At 38.6% G+C, this 21162-nt stretch overlaps 1 protein-coding gene across 5 annotated transcripts in view; it reads left to right on the forward strand.

The window, feature by feature from the left end:
* The window catches only part of LOC103456824 (NACHT, LRR and PYD domains-containing protein 3-like), a 31396-nt gene extending 14037 nt beyond the window's left edge, over positions 1-17359 (forward strand). For all 5 annotated transcript variants that reach the window (XM_081612774.1, XM_081612785.1, XM_081612781.1 and 2 more), the window contains 7 exons: positions 3014-3334; positions 5680-7423; positions 8339-8518; positions 11294-11467; positions 13328-13501; positions 14026-14178; positions 14503-17359. In XM_081612774.1, coding sequence (XP_081468900.1) covers positions 3014-3334; positions 5680-7423; positions 8339-8518; positions 11294-11467; positions 13328-13501; positions 14026-14178; positions 14503-14515 — 2759 coding nt within the window. In that variant the 3' untranslated portion in view covers positions 14516-17359. The remainder of the gene's footprint in view (positions 1-3013; positions 3335-5679; positions 7424-8338; positions 8519-11293; positions 11468-13327; positions 13502-14025; positions 14179-14502) is intronic.
* The last annotated feature ends 3803 nt before the right edge of the window (positions 17360-21162 follow it).

The raw sequence follows: 21162 nt of genomic DNA on the forward strand, positions 1-21162 counted from the left end.
CAGAGAATCTGTGGGATACTGTGAAGAGAAAGTTGAGAGACCAAGACCCAAAACTCTGGATGAGCTTAAGGCCGCTATCAAAGCATCCTGGGCCTCCATAACACCTCAGCAGTGCCACAGGCTGATTGCCTCCATACCACGCTGCATTGAAGGCTGCAAAAGGATTCCTGACCAAGTATTGAGTGCATAACTGAACATAATTATTTGAAGGTTGACTTTTTTGGTATTAAAACACTTTTCTTTTATTGGTCGGATGAAATATGCTAATTTTTTGAGACGGGGATTTTGGGTTTTCATGAGCTGTACGGCAAAATCATCAAAATTAAAACAATAAGTCCTTCAAAGAAAGCAGGAGGAAAATCCGCGCTTTCTGATTGGCTACCTGTCACATTCAGCGTTAAACTCCCAGTCGGGGAAAACCCCTGATTTAGATCGGAGCAGCCACGACAATCTACCGTAACTATCTATCTATGGCAGGAAATAGTATGCATTATTAGTCATTTCCATTAAATCAGTGTCAAAAGGTCTTGAAACAATATTATCGTTTATCTCAATAATTTTTTAAGACAATTATTCGCTCAACAAAATGTGTTATCGTGACAGGCCTGTTGAAGGACTCTTTAAACCTCCAAGAAAATGTGTCTCCCCACCTTATGCATGAAATCCCAAACATTAATACGAATTTCTTTGCTGCTTAGGTTGCTTTAAATTCAACCCCGCGACGGGACAATTCATTCCTCTATCAGTATAACTGCATAACATAATTAAACTAATTCTTCCAGTTCCTCTGAGATCACCTGTCCCTAGATTAAAATAATTAATTGTAAGTATATTTTATGATTCTGAATCATATTATAATAATTAGACTGATAAGTAGAATATGGCAACTTGATGTAAAAACACTTCTCATAATTCATGAAAATACACTTAAAAATAAAAAATTTATCAGGCTTTTTAATGTTTTTGAATCATTCTTTAAACTTTGCATACGGTCCAAAAGATATTGGTCTAATATTTGCTGCTATAAAAAGAAAATTACAACAATGTATCGCGCTACGTTGAACCCATTGTAAAAGTTGACCAGACTGTTACTGGGTTGAACAGTCTGGCTGGCTTAACAACAGTCCAACGTTCAACCCAGTAATAAAACCACAGTTTTTGAACGTTACAAAAAAATTCAACCCCGTTACAAAAATGGTGGTTCTGAACATTACAGGTTTGAACAAAACTTGTGGGACAGGATTAAAAAGTGCTATTTTATATATAATTCATGTAATTTTCTCATATTTCTTTTATGTAGGTTAAAGTATACCAAAAAATGTTTAAAATGGTACAATTAATTTTTATTTATTAATTGAAAAATTAACATTGGTCAGTGGGGACATGCTCATTTGGCTGACTACTACACTTCAACAACCCATAACATTTTTCAAAACATGATTTTTAAAACATTTGCATGTGACATTACTAGGACACATGGATATTTCCATTTCTTGATTTTCTCAAAAAAAAATTTGCTTGCATTATATGAAAATCTTTGAGATAAACCTGTGGGACACAAAAGGCACCGAATTCGGAGAATCACCCTGATATGAATTACTATATTACGTATGAAAGACGTAAAAATAATGAACTATACTATATTAAGAAATTATATTTAAGCCTCGGTGCTACATGAAGCTCATTTTGAAACAATGCAAGTTAATAATAATATTTTGCAACAAGTAAATTAAGTCTAATGTTATACACATACACACACAAATGTATATATAGGTATATGCTGCCACCCCTGAAAAAATCCCTGCCCCTCTCTAGCCACCCCATAGATATTTTTCTAGATCTGTCCCTGTCTTTAACCACCAGCTGAAGTCGATTATTATCCTCCTGCAGTTGCTGCCAATGGTCATAAACTCCTGTAACATGCTGAGTAACATTCACCTCGCCGTGTCCCTCTCTAGTCTGATGCTGTTCCAACGTAGCGTTTAGACGACCATGTTTATCCCTCATAATTATCCATCCTGGTGGTCACACAGCCCTCTGTGGACCCAACCTGCTCATTCAGAGTAATAATCCATATTCACTCTGTAGTCATCTCGATCCGACTCAAAGGACCAATTAGTTACGATGCAGATCACAACAATAGGGTTTGGATTACTGAGGTGGTGATCGCAGAATGTTCTTTGATTAAAAGCCTCATTGACCCTCAATCAAATAACAAGGTGATGATTTCTTGGTTCTTTAATCGGCAGATTCAGGGTTTAGGTGGATGGATGTGAGTATATGTGAATCTACAAAGGAAGATGATGAATAGCTAAATAAAACTTTCAATCCACCATAAACACCAATAATAATTTTCTAAGCTACAAACATATTATAATCACATTACTTGTCTTTTAAACCTTAATGTAAGCCCTTGTAACTTCGCTATATTTGGAAAATAAAATAAAACGTACTTCTCATTACTCCCGTCTTATATTTCAGTTACTAATACAGTAAAACTCAACTTCTTCTGGGCAAAATGAGCAAACAGAAAATGTCTAAAGTAACAAAATATACATATTAATCTTATTAAACACAAATAAGCTGTATCTTACCAGTCTGATGGTCATAAATACACATAAACTACCTACTAACAACTAATGCTGATCTGCTCTGATTCATGAACATTATTTCACATCTGAACAAAACTTTGCTCACAAAATGGCTGCGCCCCCTAGTGGCGAAGCTAGAAACTACAATTCAGTCCTGCCTTCAGAACAGTTACATAAACTGCCTTGGTGATGATGTGACACTGCTGAAGGATTTTTCTCTCTGACTTGAACATCTCAGTTACAAGGAAACATTTTTACTAGAAACCTTCATGGTCTCTGACCTGATGGGTCCATCCAGGTCCAGGAGGAACGATAGAGACGATATCAGCTGATCATCATCTGCTCCACTTCTCTCTCATCAGAGCTGCTGTCTGTCCGTCTCTCTGTCCGTCCAGCTCATCTTGTCCTCTGTTGTCTCTCAGCTCCACAGATGAAGGTGGATTCTGGGGTGAAGTCTGTCCTGCTGCCCTGCAGAACCAGAGTCTGTCTGCCTGGAGGCGCTAGAGTGGAGTGGAAGGATGGAGACACCAGGACGGTCCATGTGTATCAGAAAGGTTCTGATGATCCTGAAGGACAGAATCTGATCAACAGAACCAGGATGAACGACGACCCACTGAAGACTGGGGACCTCAGTCTGACTCTGGAACGTCCCTCAGTTACAGACAGCGGGATCTACACCTGCAGAGTCTCCATTAGGAAACAAGTCATCCTGGTGATGAAACGGGTTCATCTCCAGGTTAAAGGTCAGTGGCATAAATGCTGTATTTGTCCAATCAGATGATTGGTGGTGATCAATAGTGATGATTGACTGATCAGAAAGTCAATGTGATGTAATGAGTGAAGATGAGGAAACAAATCAGGAGGTCCAGGACAGACAGGGACCTAAAGAAGCAGCTGGAGGCTTTGACTAGGACAGTGCCCCCTGCTGGAGACACCAGTTACTATTCAGAACCACCAGATGGGTCAGAACCACCAGAACTGAAGTTCCTGCAGGTGCACTGGGATTTTAATTTTATTTTAAAATACGTTTTTCCAACATTTTGACATTGAGTCTGTTACGATTTTGATAAAATTCTCCAGCAGCAGAAAACAGCTGCTCACTCGGCCCAGATGAGGCTGGAGAGCAAAGAGACTGTACAGAAAAGCAGAAGAGGTTTGGACAGATGGTACTTGGTTTTTCCAGGACCTCAGAGAATCCAGAATCTTGGTCTTATCGCTCAGGCAGGAAACTCTGCTGCTCCTGGACATCAGGAGGAGCTTTTGGTCTGACTGAACACTTTGATGTCGACATGCTGGAAAAAGTTTTCCAATAAACAACCAATCAGCATTTGTTGGTTTTTGGAACCACAGAATATCAAAGATTCTTCTGACAGATTAATCCTGAACATTTATCAAAAACAATCTTAATAAAAAGTGAACTTGGTATTAATATAGATAAAGACAGACAAGGCTCAACTATACTGATAATAAAACATGTCAAAATTGGTTAAACTTGTGAAAATATTCACATGTATAATGTATTTAATCTCAACTGAGATACTTTCTCATGTTGGTTGCCAAAAACAGAATATATTAGACGGGCTTTGATTAGGACAAGCTTTCTTTCCCATATAAGAAATGGAAAAACTTCCTTTCAGATTTCTTCCTGTTTATCATTTCAACTAAAGAAACTACAAAACTGTAACCCTGGAGGTGCATGACTGCATTATCTTAATTATAAATGTGTGTTGATGATCATGTGGATGAAACTGTTTAAAGTTGATAGTTGACAAACAAACCATGAGGTGAAATTAAGCAATTTACATGTTGAACCAGAGAACGAGTCTCACAGCAGGTGGGACTCAGCCAGAGGACATGATGTAGGCAGATCCTCCTAAAAAACATTTTGGAGGGAAAGTTTCATACAAACTTCTTAAAAGCAACAATGTTTCACTCTAATAAAACCCAAAGTCTTTAAAACAACTTAGTAACAGTTAACATTACATTTTTATGCAACACAAAAACAGTTAAAAGTATTTTAACGTTAAAAGCATCACTGAGGGAGAGATATTAGCACACATCTTACCGGCTGCTGCAGCTACTGAAACATGCCTTGTGCAACATCAATAAAGGTCCTATACCTGGGAACCAAAAGATTAAAAATAATATTAAAAAGTAAATAAATTGAACTCTGCTACATTTCCCCCCTGAACAGAAGCGACATACAAGGTAACATCAGCTAAACTCAGCTGTGTTTTACTAACAATCTCTGTGTAACTAAAGGTTTTTATGTTTTGATAGAAAGTGACTTTAAGGAGTTTTAGAGACTTTTAATGTCCACTTAGCAAAACAATGTTCCACCTACATGTTCTCAAATTGGCAACCAATTAATTGTTACCTGAACCTGAACTCCCTCCTCTTTGGTCAAAGCATCATGTACTGATGTCACTTTCTCTCTGTAAATGGATCTTTGTAAACTCTGTACAGGACGTCATCGTGCATCTTCAGTTTCTCCCACTGTTTTATCATTTTGAGCACAAAGCAAATGAACCGTCTCTCGTCTTGATGGTCGTCTCCCTCAGATGATGAATGGATGACATGAGATTGGACAACATCATTTATCTGTCATGAAGCTCTTAAAGTGGTTGTGAAAAAACTATTACCAGGCAGTGTTCAGGTAAAATCACTCAATCAGGGTGAGCACAAAGTAAAAAAAACAGGCAGAGGTTCTTCACCTGGCTGGACCAACTGCTCCAGATCCTGGGCCACCATGAAACCATGAATCTCTGCTTTGGACCTTCATCCATATGACCTGCTAATACTGCAGAAACTTTACAGTTTGATAGGGACTGAGTTTCCAGTTCACTCAATGGGGCTGCAGGCTGAATGTGTTGGTGGTTGACAAAAGAAGACTTATATCTAGACTACAGGCTACAGTCTTTGTAGACTGAAGCTGGAATGACTTTTATATTCTCTAAATATTGAATTATGTTTCCTTCATAGAAGATTATGAAGAAGAACCAAACTGGCCACTTTATTGATCCAGTTACTTGTTAGAATATTGAAAATTGTTTTTATTTTGTTTGTTTTTCTTTCTTTCTTTCTTCAGATGTTGTTGGTCAGTATCAGCCTGACTTTAAAGTGTCTCTGAAGATGAAGTTCCAGAGTTTCTCTGAAGGCATTGCTGAACCTGGAAATAAAACTGTTCTGAACCAGATCTACCCAGAGCTCCACATCACAGAGGGGTTAACTAGAGAGGTCAACCAGGAACATGAGGTCAGACAGATTGAAACAGCGAACAGGAAACAAGAAACAACAATCAGACAAGAAGACATCTTTAAAGTCCCACCTGGAAGTGATCAACCAATCAGAACAGTAATGACCATGGGAGTGGCTGGCATTGGGAAAACACTGTTAACACAGAAATTCACTCTAGACTGGGCTGAAGGCAAAACCAACCAGAACATTGACTTTATATTTCTATTCACTTTCAGAGAGCTGAATTTGCTGAAAGAAGAAAAGTTCAGCTTATTAGGACTGATTCATAAATTATTTTCTAAAACCAAAGGAATCAGCAGCTTTGAAACATTCCAGGTTCTGTTCATCTTTGATGGTCTGGATGAGAGTCGACTTCCTCTGGACTTCAACAACAAGGAGATCCTGACTGATTCTACAGAGTCCAGCTCAGTGGATGTTCTGCTGACAAACCTCATCAGGGGGGAACTGCTTCCCTCTGCTCTCCTCTGGATAACCACACGACCTGCAGCAGCCAATAAGATCCCTGCTGAATGTGTTGACATGGTCACAGAGGTCAGAGGGTTCACTGACTCCCAGAAGGAGGAGTACTTCAGGAAGAGATTCAGAGATGATGAAGAGAAGGCCAGCAGGATCATCTCCCACATCCAGAAATCAAAAAGTCTCCACATCATGTGTCACATCCCAGTTTTCTGCTGGATCACTGCTAAAGTTATGGAGGAAATGATGAAGACCAGAGAGGGAGGAGAGCTGCCCAAGACCCTGACTGAGATGTACATAGAGTTCCTGCTGCTTCAACTCACAATCAAGGAGGAAAAGTATGATGAAGGAGCTGAAGAAGATCAAGAGAACAGGAGGCTGGTTGAGACTCTAGGAAAATTGGCTTTTGATCAGCTGCTGAAGGGAAACCTGATCTTCTATGACAAAGACCTGAAGGAGTGTGGCATTGATAGCAAGGAATTTGCACAGAATTCAGGAGTTTTAACTCAGATGTTTAAAAAGGAGAGAGGGCTGGGCAACATCTCCGTCTACTCCTTTGTTCATCTGAGCATCCAGGAGTTTCTGGCTGCAGTCTACATGCTCCACTGCTTCACCAGCAGGAGGTCAGAGGTGATCAAGACGTTCCTGGGAGAAAAATACAATGAAACATCTCTAGATGAGTTCATGAAGAAAGTCATGGAGAAATCCCTCTGCAGTGAAAATGGCCACCTGGACCTGTTTGTCCGCTTCCTTCATGGTCTCACTGTGAAGTCCAACCAGAGACTCTTAGAAGATCTGCTGGGTCAGACAGAGAACAGTCCAGAAACCATCCAGAGAATCATCACCAACCTGAAGGAGATGAACACTGATAAAATCTCTGCTGACAGAAGCATCAACATCTTCTACTCTCTGGTGGAGATGAACGACGTCTCATTTTATAAGGAGATCCAACGGCTGCTGGATTCAGGGAAGAAACTCTCAGTGACTGACTGTTCAGCTCTGGCCTTCATGCTGCAGATGTCAGAGGTTCTGGATGAGTTGGACCTGGAGAAGTACAACACATCAGAGAATGGACGACTGAGACTGGTTCCAGCTGTGAGAAACTGCAGAAAGGCTCGGTGAGTCCAGATGTTTTCATTGTCTGAATGCTGATTCAGCACTATTGTCCTCCTGTTTCTTCTTCTTTCTTCAAGTTGATTCTGGATGTTTTTTGGCCTTTATCTACTTGCTTCATCCTCTGGATGATTTCAGCCATTCAAACATCCAAACATGAGTTCATCCAGGACAATTGGAGCTTTTGGTTTTTAGGCATTTTTGATCCTTTTAAAAATATTCCACTTTTCATGATATTTCAGGTTGAAATGAATACAAAACATTGAGAAATCCAGAAAATCTATTTTCTCTGAAAGATGCAATCAACCAGAGACACATCTTAACTTTAAACTCTTCTTCACTCATTGAGCTGCTACTCCACAATTGACCTTTTAGGATCTTTGATTCTTTTTATAAAATCACTGTTTAGGTCTGATGGAAACTTTAAAATAAATCCCAGCATTGACTTCCTGCTCTGCTCACTTCATTTATAACTCACTACCTGCTTGGTGGAAGATCTCAAGGAGCCAAACGGTCTAGTCCAAGTCAGTGTGAGTCAGAGCTGTGAGCAGTTCCTCCTCCTCTCCATCATCTCCAGTAGTTTCCTTCATTCAGCTCAGTCAGCCTCTTCATCAGCTGCTGCAGTTCCTTTGAGGCTCTGATGCTGCAGAGAAACTGAACTTTCCTTCACAGATGAAATAAGATCTTCAACATCTGACTGAGCTGAAGGTCTGAGGACATGAAGCCTGGACCAGAACCAGAACCAGAACCTGGACTTTAGTCAGGAATTGCACAGACTCTCTGTCGGGTCAAACTCAGTAAACTGAAGATCAGATGTTGATCAGATGATGACATCATGATGACATCACTGTTATATTTTAGTCTGTTTATGATCCAGATTGATTTAATCAGAACTGAATTTATTTCTTCTCTCATCACAGACTTGGTGGCTGTAGGCTCTATAACGTTGAATGTGAAGTTGTGGCCTCAGCTCTGAAGTCCAAACCAGATCTGACTGAACTGGAAATAAATCGGATCGACATACTGAGACCTGGAAACTCTGATATGAAGAATCTTCTTGAGATCCTGGAGAGTTCAGTCAGTACAGTGAAGAAACTGAGGTTTGTTTTCTCTATTTATCCAATAAAATCATTTATTGATATTTTAATCCTTAGTTTAGTTAATAATTTAATTCTAATATATTTTCTTTTAAAATATATTAGAATTAATATATTTTAAAAGAAATGTATTTCTTTTAAAAATATATTTCTTTTTAAAAGAAATATATTTAAAGAAATGATTCAAATGTTCATCAAAAACATTTTAATGTTTTTGATTAACAAAAATGAGTAAAATAATTTATTAACACAACAGCCCAACTTTACAGTTAAATTACTGGATCAATAAAGTTGATGGTCACTAAACTGGGAACTTTAAACTGAAACTACAAACAAATAACCAGCAGAAAACAGAATAAATCTCAATCAGGCTGCTAGGAGAGAGAGAGAACAAGGCTATGGCAACTAAAGCTATGCTAGATAAAGCTACACTAACTAAAGCTATGCTAACTAAAGCTATGCTAACTCATATTAAAATGTGGTGATCAAAATTTAAAGTAAAGGGCTGTTTATCATGAGTATGGGGTACCGGGCCCTTTGGTACGGGCTCAGGGAGTCATCCGCTTTAGTCAGCGCTAACCAATTGGAACACGTCTTAAATTTCTCATCCTTAAGCCCCGCCCAGAATGTTCATGTCAGCTTCGCCAAAGCAAATAAAGTTGTATAAGCAAGAAAAACGAGTTCAACCAAAAAAGAGAAGCTTCAACCAAAAAAAAAAGTTGCAACCAAAAAAAAAAGTTTCAATCAAAAAATTGGTGACTTCAATCAAAAAAAATCTTTAAAAAATTTTTTGTTTCGTAAAAAATTATTTTTGATTAAAAAGTTTTTAAGATTTTTTTTGTTTGACATGTTTTTTTTTTTTATTGAATAATTGTGAAACAAATCTAACTCTGTAGAGAGATGAACTTTGGCAGAAGAAAAATAATTCAGTCCTACAAATAGTTTTAACAATGAAAAAGAAATTGTTATATATATATATATATATATATATATATATATATATATATATATATATATATATATATATATATATATATATATATATATATATACATATTAGATGAAAACCACTGGCCTGAAGAATAAGAGAGGCATTTATGGAAGTAAATATGTGCCATCAGAATTTGAATAAAAAATGCATCTGAAACTTGAATGTTGTATATTTGCGCTTACTTTTCCAATTTAAAAAAATTCTGTCATTATTTGTACATGTTTGCAATTTTCATTTGTTAAAAAAATTCACATTTCTATTTCAAAGTGATGAAATTTTCAATGTTTTCTTTTCAGTGTTAAAAAATTCAGCATATAAACAAATTCAACTTTTAAAAATTCAAATGCAATATTTTCAGTGTCCTAAAAATTCAACTTGCTCAAATTTGCTGTCTCAAATTCAGCGTCTAAAAATTCGCTGTACAAAAATGGCATGGTTACTTCAGGTCACAGACATTAGCAATCGTTGTCAGATTTCAACACCCAGCCAATCACATGACGCGAGCGTCATATTGAAGAAATACCAGCTTCACCGAGGCCAGCGACCATGGAGGTGAACGCAAACCCAACGGTTAATTTAATGCTTTCATATTTCTCTAGTATATTTTATTTTGCGCATGAAGTTTGATACATGATATTAAAGCTTGATTTAAAACACGGGTTTGGTCCGTTGTTAATCTTACACCATGTAATGCTGGCATATTAGTTCTCGCTACCTCCTAGACCCCAACCCTCTCCCCCCTTCTCTTGGCTGTCCCACACCCGATTTCCCTGTGTTTTATTTCAAAAAGAAATCCCACTAATTTTCCAGGAGATGCTACCGCTAATGTAGTAAGCTAGTATGGCTGCCTTGTATGCTTCAAGGAGGGACTGTGAACTCCATTGTTCACCTCCATGGTCGTTGACCTCGATGATGCTGGTATTCAATATGACTGATTTTTTTTTTAAATTGAAAAAGAAATCACAAATATTCAAGTTTCAGATGCATTTTTTATTCAAATTCTGATGGCACATATTTACTTTCATATGCATTCGATGGAGCAAACACTGATTGAAAAAAACTAAGGTTGGTTGGTTGGTTTCTGATTCGGGAAATGTGTAAAGGGTGATTTCACCTAATTTTTCCACTACCTTCAGCATCCTTTATGAGAGTAAACAAAAAAACTAAAACTCAATATAACAGCAAAAATAATGGACATTTCTGATAAGGAGAAGATCAGTTCTCAGGTGGTCCACATACAAAAAGAATGAAATCGCCCTTCATTGAAGTTCCACAAATCAGACACACTTGGTTTTAAATATTATGCTATTAGTTGATAATAATCGAGAGTCTAGATGTTGTAGTTTTTTTACTAGAGTTTAAAGTTACTGAAGGTAGTGAAACATTAGGTGGAAACGCCCAGTTAAAATACAACCAGCAAGAAACATCATTAATAGATTAATGAACAAAAACTGGAGACATAAAATATCTGATGATAAATGATGGTACAGAGCAGTCAGCTGATACTGAGCCTGTAAGGAAACATGGAGGGAGAAAAAACATCCGACTGAGTTTAAGATCCTGAAAAACTTTTAGAAAAACTTTGAGTTTGTTTTTTGATCAAATGTTCTGGTTCTGCTGGTTTGGACTCTTTGAACCAGTTTGACTGGATCAGATGTTAGAATCAGTTCATCATGTTTATTTTACATTCAGGGAAATTAATTTTCTACATTTTATTATTTATTTGTTCATATTTTAGTTTTAACTGCATCCTGTTGGCTTCAGCTCATCTTTTATTCTTTATTCAGATTGTTGGGCTGCAGTTTGTCAGAGACCAGCTGGACGTCTCTGTTCTCAGCTCTGAAGTCCAACCCAACCCATCTGACAGGACTGGACCTGATCAATAACAACCTGGGAGATTCTGGACTGAAGGAGCTCTGTGGTTTTCTACTGGCTGAAGGCTGCAGACTGGAGAAATTGTTGTATGTAATTATATAATTATTGATATTTCTGTGAATAATTATATATAATTGATCATAAATCAAAGTTCATATCTTCTGTTCTAATAAATATTTTCTGAGTTTGTTCCTGGACTTGGATCCAGAGATTAATTTAGTCCCTCTGTGTAACTGAGTTGGACCCGCTGGTCTGAGGTCAGAACAGGACAGCATTCAGACCCCGAGTGTGTAGAAATCCCCCTCATGTGAACCAGGTCAAAGGTCAAGATGCTAAACGAGAGAGAGAGAGAGAATGAAAATCTCCCTTTATTGAAGATCCAGTAATCCCACACTTAGTTTTAAATATTCTGCTATTAGTTGATAATCATCTAGTCCAGGTTTAAAGATTCCAGGTGTTTTAATGTTTAACTAGAGTAGATTAAAGATGCTGGTTGTAGTGAATAATTAGGTGGAATTGCCGTTTATCCATTTCCTGAATCAGAAGCTTCAATCAGAAACCAACTTTAGCTTCATTTTTAAAAATCCAGACCACTGAGTTTTTCTCTGAGCTCAACAGGCTGCAGGTTCTTCAGGACATGAGTTTTCTGGTCCAGACATCAGAACCAGCAGAGACTGCAGCACATGAATCTGGACCAGGTGTGTTAGGAGAGGTTCTGCACATGCTCAGACTAAAGGTTCACAGTCTGACAGAGATGGACAGAGAAAGTCGACCAACTCTGGATTAAATGGTTCCTAGAAACAGGGAAACTTTCTGGGGACTTGACTGCCTGCTCATATGGAGCTGCAGCTCATGCAGGAGTTTTATGTTGGCAGGAAGCAAAACAACATGGAAGCAAGTGATGAGTTTCCATTTTAGTGTCAATTCCACTGATGGAGCAAATTACAAGTCAGTCGTCCTCCAAACCACTGAGAGCAGCTTCCAGAGGAAATCTGAGTTTGTTCTGACAGTCAGACTCTATCAGGATGATCACAGTCTACTGGCAGAGTTCCTGGACATGAAGGAGACAGAAATAATATAAAGATCATTAATTAACAGTCCTGCAGTAAATACTGACTTTGTGAAGGTTATGGTGTTCAAGTCATTTAGTTCAAACATCTTGATTCAGCTCTTATTTTGTAGGACAGGAAGTGAGATCTTACCTTTGTAAAGCTTTGTGTGCAACAAGCTTCAGCAGTTACTGAAATCATTCTCATGTGGTTCACCTGGAAAGTAGATTTAAAAATGATTCATCTTCACAATCAGGTTGTTCCTTTATGATAATGTTCCCATTTCTGCAGCGTCTCTGATGAAGGATTCAGAACTTGAACTAAATGACCCAAATCAATCTGACAGAGAAAAGACTCAATATTTTCTAGTTGATAGTTCAGAAACTGAATCACCACAAAATGAGAAAATGATCAACTTTCAGAATCTGAGCTGTAATGGATGTTGTAAAACTCTGAATTAGATGGATTAAAATAAACCGTTTACATCTGTCATACTTAGCAATGAGCTGCAGTTAAAATACAACCAGCAAGAAAAACATCATTAATAGATTAATGAACAAAAACTGGAGACATAAAATATCTGATGATAAATGATGGTACAGAGCAGTCAGCTGATACTGAGACTGTAAGGAAACATGGAGAGAAAAAACATCCGACTGAGTTTAAGATCCTGAGAAACTTTTAGAAAAACTTTGAGTTTGTTTTTTGATCAAATGTTCTGGTTCTGCTGGTTTGGACTCTTTGAACCAGTTTGACTGGATCAGATGTTAGAATCAGTTCACCATGTTTATTTTACATTCAGGGAAATTAATTTTCTACATTTTATTATTTATTTGTTCATATTTTAGTTTTAACTGCATCCTGTTGGCTTCAGCTCATCTTTTATTCTTTATTCAGATTGTGGGAATGCAGTTTGTCAGAGACCAGCTGGGCTAATCTGTTCTCAGCTCTGAAGTCCAAACCGACCCATCTGACAGAACTGGACCTGAGCAACACCAACCTGGGAGATTCTGGAGTGAAGGAGCTCTGTGGTTTTCTACAGACTGAAGGCTGCAGACTGGAGAAACTGCTGTATGTAATTATATAATTATTGATATTTCAGTGAATAATTATATATAATTGATCATAAATCAAAGTTCATATCTTCTGTTCTAATAAATATTTTCTGAGTTTGTTCCTGGACTTGGATCCAGAGTTTAATTTAGTCCCTCTGTGTAACTGAGTTGGACCTGCTGACCTGAGGTCAGAACAGGACAGCATTCAGACCCCCAGTGTGTAGAAATCCCCCTCATGTGAAGCAGGTCAAAGGTCATTCAACCCAGTCTAGGAAAGTGAATTCCTGGAATCTGACAGGAACAAATCAATAATCAATGATTGATGCTTCAACACTTTGATCAGAACCTGGAATGATTTTACTGACTAAAATCCTCCAACACAACATGACCCAGTACCAGGTTCTGGTTCTGGTTCTGGAGTCAGCAGGTCTTTATTGAAGCACCAGTTAAAGATTCATGAGAATCTTTAACTGGTTCTGTTGGATTAACTGGTTCACCTGCATCCTATTGGCTTCAGCTCATCTTTTATTCTTTATTCAGGTTGCCTGGCTGCAGGTTGTCAAAGATCAGCTGTGATTTTCTGGCCTCAGCTCTGAAGTCCAACAGCATCAATCTGACCAGACTGAATCTGAGAAACAACAACCTGGAGGATTCAGATGTTCAGCAGCTGGAGGATCTTGTTGAGATTCTAAAGTAAGTAAATGTTTGTAGTGAGTCCAGCTGCTGTCAGCATATTGAACTAAACCCAGTTAGCATCAGAGCAAAGCTCCAGTGTTCCCAGTAAAGCTACAGCTTCTCAGTGGGAGGAGAATGGTTCAAGCTGATCTGATCTTAGATCTGCTTGTTCTCTCAGTTCAACAGGAAAAAACTGATAAGGTTCATCTTGGTCACAGCTCTGAGATCAGTCTGACTGCAGCCTGGAAACCATCTACTGGATGTGCTGCGTCACTGACTGCTGCTGGAGAGAGGCTGGAAACACTCACTGATCTGATCTCTCCATCCTTCTTCTCTCTGCAGGTGGAGGAACTGATGATCTCTGTAAAGTAGAGAACGGTCTCTGTGTCCTGCTGATCCTCATAGGTTGAAGCTGCAGCAGTTTGAGTCTAAAGCAGTGGTCCCCAAAGTCGGTCCTCGAGAACACCGGCATCCTGCATGTTTTAGTTCTCTCCCTGGTGATAGTAACAACCTTTCCAGCATGTCAATGTTCCTCTTAGGCCTCTAATGAGCCATCATTTGATCCAGGTGAGCTAAACCCGGGAGAGAACTAAAACATGCAGGATGCCGGTGTTCTCGAGGACCGACTTTGGGGACCACTGGTCTAAAGAGACTCTGACTGGATTATGATGATGACCTCTGACCTCAAAGATTTTCTTCCTGTTTATTTTCTCATGTCTGTCATTTAGTGTCTGATATTGTTTGTCTCTTTGGATCAATAAAGATCCGATTCAAACTGGGCTCCATTTAGAGGCTTCATGGAGTTTTGATCTGAACTGGATTCAACTGGAAAGTTGATCTTTTTTCTCTCTGATTCATTTTCATCCTGGAACCAGAAATGATCTGAGAATGGAAACATGGGAATCATTTTCAGTTCAGCTTTGAATCATGAAAGACACTTCAAACCTCTTTTCTCTGCTGCTTCTTCTTCTGCTGCTGACATGAAAATGTTCCTCAAAGCTCCACAGATAAAAAGATGCTTTACTGGAAACTGCAGGGAAACTTCAGCTTCCATCACAGAAACCAGTTTAACCAGTTTAGACCTGGATGTCCCACGGAAACATTTAGAGCAGTTTTCAGGAACATCAATCACTTTATATGATCTTATATATTTATTTATATGATTTTATTTTTTTTATCTTTTTAGTAATTGTAAAATTTGTAAATAATGAAGATTTGCATTACAGTCGTTGATTCTCAGTGTTATGTCAAATATTTTTGGTGGTTTACTTTTTTAGCTCCATAATAGCTCCAATTAAGTTTTTAATTACATTTTTTTGTGGGTTTTTTTGTGTGCAGCTGATAGTGCACAGATACAGAAACATGCTGCTCAGTTGATCTGATCTGAGGTTTTTTAAGCTTCTGATTAAGGCAAAAGGATATTTTTTAGTTATGCAGACTGAAGATGTTTAAATAAAATACATGAGAACCATTTAATTAATCAAAACTCTTGTTTTTCCTCCAAATTTCTTAGTTAAGCTAGTTATCAAACTACAACAGTATTATTATTTACAGTGTTTTATTTTAAAAGACCTCAGCATATTTGATCAGCATCATTGTCGCTCCAGAAAGTGGCCTACCTCTAGCTGTGCAGGCTAGAGGAGACTAAGAGGTCAGTGAGCAGAACCAGAACTGGACCTGGTGCCGCCATGTTGATGTATGAACCTGGTGCATTCTGGGAGTTCAGATGGATCAGTTGGTAAACCTGAAAGCAGATCAGGGCGGCTGTTAAATCCAGCTCTGTTCATTTCAGGTTGACTCTCTAAACTTGTGCGTTTCTCTTGTTGCTGCAGGTCGTTTGTATGTTGACGTCACTTTGTTGACCTTGAATATTTCATAGAGCTTCATGAATTGAAGCTGTTCTGGTCGCTTTGCCTCACTATGTTTCTCTGTGAGTCAAGAACGCCGTGCTGTTCGCTCACAGATCTCTGATGCTTTCAGCCTTTGTAGCCAGCATGCAGACCCACTTCTTCTGAAAGAGTCTCCACTTCCTGCTGGGACTGCAGAGAGTGAAGACGGAGCAGCAGGAAAGGCGGCCATCTTGGCTTCTTACTCTTCTTAAAGCAACGCTGAGTTTATTTAGTTTGCTCTGTTGTTTTAGTGAAGAGAGATCACTGGTCATGTTGTTCTGGACCAGCTGGGGATACTGGAGCTGACCACTTTGACCTTTGACCCCTGGGCCAATATTCTGGGTTTTTGTCCTCTTCCTCAGTTCTTCCTCCATGTAGCAGCAACAAGTTAGCTCTGACTGTAAAGAAAACTGAAGGGGCTTTAACTTGTTCTTCTGCACTTTAAAATGACAATTTGTTTTTATTGAGTTTTTTCTGGGTTTGATTTACAAATGCTACAAATATCAATAATGAATTAATATTGAACAATGATATCAATAATGGAAAGTAATGTGATGTAGAAAGTAAGTATTTGTTACTTATATGATATTCTGATTGCAAATGTTTAAAACATTAATCAGTAAGATGAGGAACTGAACAGATGTGTTGTGAGAAAAGAGGAAGTTCTTGTGGACAGAGAGTTTGGGGGCTGCAGGAAGAATCTTTCACAACAGTTTCAACGGCAAAATGAGGAATCTTCCAGTAAAGAGGGGAGACTTGATCAGTTAAAGGGAAAAGTTACGTAGGCAAAACAGCATAAAGCAGAACCACTGACTGATGTTCAGGGTTCTGTCTCGGGGCAGACATTGTGTTCACATGGAGAAGAGATGGTGACGACCTTCAGGGTTTGGAGAGAAGAACTGCAGTCCTGATGAGGCCGACCCACCAGCCAACAGATGAGGGTTCACAATCTGTATTCATTCTCCAGACTGCTGCTTCACGCTGAGGTTTTCTTTTGTTGGATCCAAGAACTTTCTCAGGTTTTGTCAAGAACAAGTTGAAGAATTTTCAATTAGATATTTGGGGCTACATCTGTCCACTGGGGAATATTGGATGTTTACCATGTTTTTTACACAAAGAACAAATAAATCAACCCAGGAAAAGGTATGAGCCTCTCTCTCTCTGTTTTCTGCAAATTTATTAAAAAGTTCACTCAACCTCAGTTTAAGAGGAAGATAACTTGGTCATTTTTGCAACTTATGTACTTTTTTCTGTTTCTTACTGTGAGCTGTTCCTGCTAAGCTGTGCAAATAAAAGCAATGAAAATCTTACTGGAAATTGTGGATTATTGAGATCATCACCTCTAAGTGTTCTTCATGGTGTGAAATGCTGGTTGCTCAACAAAATTACAAGGGGCCTCATGCGTAAAGCTGCGTGCGCACAAAAAATGTGCGGTGCCATATTTTACGCACAAGTCGGTGTGTATAAAAATTAACTTTGTGTCAAAGTTTGCGTAAATATATGCACATTTTTTCGCTGGCGTGAAAGTCTGCAGCAGCTACGCAAACTTTTTCTGTGGACAACGTCAAACTCCAAAGAGTCAAAACGCAATTACATACACTGAAATTTGACTACATTCATTATTATTTAGACCAAGAAGCAACAAATCGATGTTTTTCATTATTTTAATATTTTATTGTTTAAATGTAAACGATGATACCGAACCGCATTTATCCTCAGACAATAACATAGCATGCACACAAAATAAAGAAAATAAAATTAAAAGGACTATGTGAAAGGTGATAAATTGTATTTAATAAAATGCAGAGGAAACAGCTGCTCTGTGTCAGAGTCTGAATTACTCCACCCAGACAGAAGAGGAAGCCTTCCTCTTCTGTCTGGTGGTTGTGTCATGAACAAGTGACACAACATCTCAGTAAATTCTGCCATTCAAGCAGCTTATGTTCATATTTCATTGCCAAACTGACAACACTGAAAAACAGTGCGATATACTGGCTTTCTGATCTGCTGTGTTGAAATCACCTGGGGAGGAGCGATAAACTTCACACGCCATCACAGACAGAAAACACCAATAACAGGTTAGATTAAGCAGGCAGGAACCCATAGCAATGGATAGGATGTACCTGGAAATACTCTGCAGTAAATAGGAGAAAAAATATTTGTCATATATATTGGAACGACACTAAGTCACTGAATTTGCATAGAGGGAGCTTTTAATGTGGAGCTATGCATGTAAAACTCCATAAATATGACACACGACTGGAGAATCAGTCGTCCACTCTTCCATTCTCAGCTGGAAATATTCAGGTGAGGATGAACATTTTTATTCTCTGCTAGTGGAACTGTCTATCAGCTGAGAGTTAATCTCCTTATTCTGCCATTAAAAACTAATTAGTAAGCAGAGGAAGAAAGTAAAACGTTTTGATCCTTTTGTCAAGGAAAATGAGGTCAGTGGCAGTCAGCAAGAACTAATGAATGAAATGGTGACCAACTTGACACTTTGGTCACATGACTCCATCAGCCAATCAGCCAAACTTGAAAATCCAGTTTTCAAGTTTTCAACTTGAAAACTGGATTTTATTTTCTTGCACTTAAAACTTCTGCTCTTTTTGAAATCGTCTCTGTTCTCCCTCAAATCTTTGTCATGCTCAGATTTTCTGCTTCTTGCAGAAAATCTGAGCGTGACATGCTCAGATGAATATGTAATAAAACATATTCATCATATGTTTTATTACATATGATGAATACTCATCATATGTAAATATTATCTGCACAGATCAGAGCAGTGCTGAAAAACCTCTCTTCCCTGCTTGTGAATTGTTTAGGCTCCTTCTCATATCAAAGAGCAATGTTGCCTAGCAACCATTCCAGCCAATAGAACGACAGTGTTCCTTTGGGATGAGTTTGTTCCTTATAGTGGTTGTGACTATAAAAAGCTGTATCTTTACTTCTAGTGCTGCTCACTAGGAAAAATTTCAGCTTTCTGCACCGTGTCACAATTTTCAGAAAGTCATGATATGTTTATGAAAAACATAATTCTTAGTTTTTGTCAGTTTAATGGTTTTCCAGCTCAGCAAATGAATATGTTCATCTGGGCTCTTACAGAAATATGCTTTTAGCATGAAAACCCTGAAAGAGGTTTAATGAGTGAAACTTCTTATAATAATCTCTGTACAGTTAGTTCCTTGTTTGCAGTTCTTGTTACATTGCAGAGTTTTTAACCAGGTTTCAACATTGTATTTATTTTATCTGTCACCTCAGTGGGCTCAAGACTGAGATTTCTTCAGAAAATCACAAATTAAATTTTATATTAATTTTATATTTAAAGTTGGAATGACATTCTGGTTTAGACACTTTGGTAGAAAATAGCCATCTGTGAATGTTGAATTATGTTTCCTTCATAGAAATCAATGCTCAAACCCCTCTGAGAATATCACAAAATTGTTTTATATTGTTTGGTTTTATTCCCCTTTTTCTCTTCAGATATTGTTGGTCAGTGTCAGCGTGACCTTAAAGTGTCTCTGAAGACCATGTTCCAACATTTTTTTGAAGGCGTTGCCGAGCCTGGAAATAAAACCTCTCTGAACCAGATCTACACAGAGCTCCACATCACAGAGGGGTTAACTAGAGAGGTCAACCAGGAACATGAAGTCAGAGAGATTGAAACAGCATCCAGGAAACAAGAAACAACAATCAGACAAGAAGACATCTTTAAAGTCCCACCTGGAAGAGATCAACCAATCAGAACAGTAATGACCATGGGAGTGGCTGGCATTGGGAAAACACTGTTAACACAGAAATTCACTCTAGACTGGGCTGAAGACAAAACCAACCAGAACATTGACTTTATATTTCTATTCACTTTCAGAGAGCTGAATTTGCTGAAAGAAGAAAAGTTCAGCTTATTAGGACTGATTCATAAATTATTTTCTAAAACCAAAGGAATCAGCAGCTTTGAAACATTCCAGGTTCTGTTCATCTTTGATGGTTTGGATGAGAGTCGACTTCCTCTGGACTTCAACAACAAGGAGATCCTGACTGATTCTACAGAGTCCAGCTCAGTGGATGTTCTGCTGACAAACCTCATTATGGGGAAACTGCTTCCTTCTGCTCTCCTCTGGATAACCACACGACCTGCAGCAGCCAATCAAATCCCTCCAAAATGGGTTGACATGGTAACAGAGGTCAGAGGGTTCACTGGCCCCCAGAAGGAGGAGTACTTCAGGAAGAGATTCAGAGATGATGATGATAAGGCCAAGAGCATCATCTCTCACATAAAGAAATCAAAAAGTCTCCACATCATGTGTCACATCCCAGTTTTATGCTGAATCACTGCTAAAGTTCTGGAGGAAATGATGAAGACCAGAGAGGGAGGAGAGCTGCCCAAGACCCTGACTGAGATGTACATAGAGTTCCTGCTGCTTCAACTCACAATCAAGGAGGAAAAGTATGAAGATGGAGCTGAAGAAGATCAAGAGAACAGGAAGCTGGTTGAGTCTCTAGAAAAATTGGCTCAGCAGTAAAAATGGCCACCTGGACCTGTTTGTCCGCTTCCTTCATGGTCTCACTGTGAAGTCCAACCAGAGACTCTTAGAAGATCTGCTGGGTCAGACAGAGAACAGTCCAGAAACCATCCAGAGAATCATCACCAACCTGAAGGAGATGAACACTGATAAAATCTCTGCTGACAGAAGCATCAACATCTTCTACTCTCTGGTGGAGATGAACGACGTCTCATTTTATAAGGAGATCCAACGGCTGCTGGATTCAGGGAAGAAACTCTCAGTGACTGACTGTTCAGCTCTGGCCTTCATGCTGCAGGTATCAGAGGTTCTGGATGAGTTGGACCTGGAGAAGTACAACACATCAGAACCAGGACGACTGAGACTGGTTCCAGCTGTGAGGAACTGCAGAAAGGCTCGGTAAGTCCAGATGTTTTCATTGTATGAATGCTGATTCAGCACTATTGTCCTCTTGTTTCTTCTTCTTTCTTCAAGTTGATTCTGGATGTTTTTGGCCTCTGACTACGTCCTTCATCCTTTGGATCATTTCAGCCATTCAAATACCTAAACAGAGAATCAGAGAATCTGAGCTCTGGGGTTCTCCATCAGCA

This window comes from Poecilia reticulata, chromosome 2, assembly GCF_904066995.2.
Source record: "Poecilia reticulata chromosome 2, P_reticulata-male-v2, whole genome shotgun sequence".
Taxonomy (NCBI): Eukaryota; Metazoa; Chordata; class Actinopteri; order Cyprinodontiformes; family Poeciliidae; genus Poecilia; species Poecilia reticulata.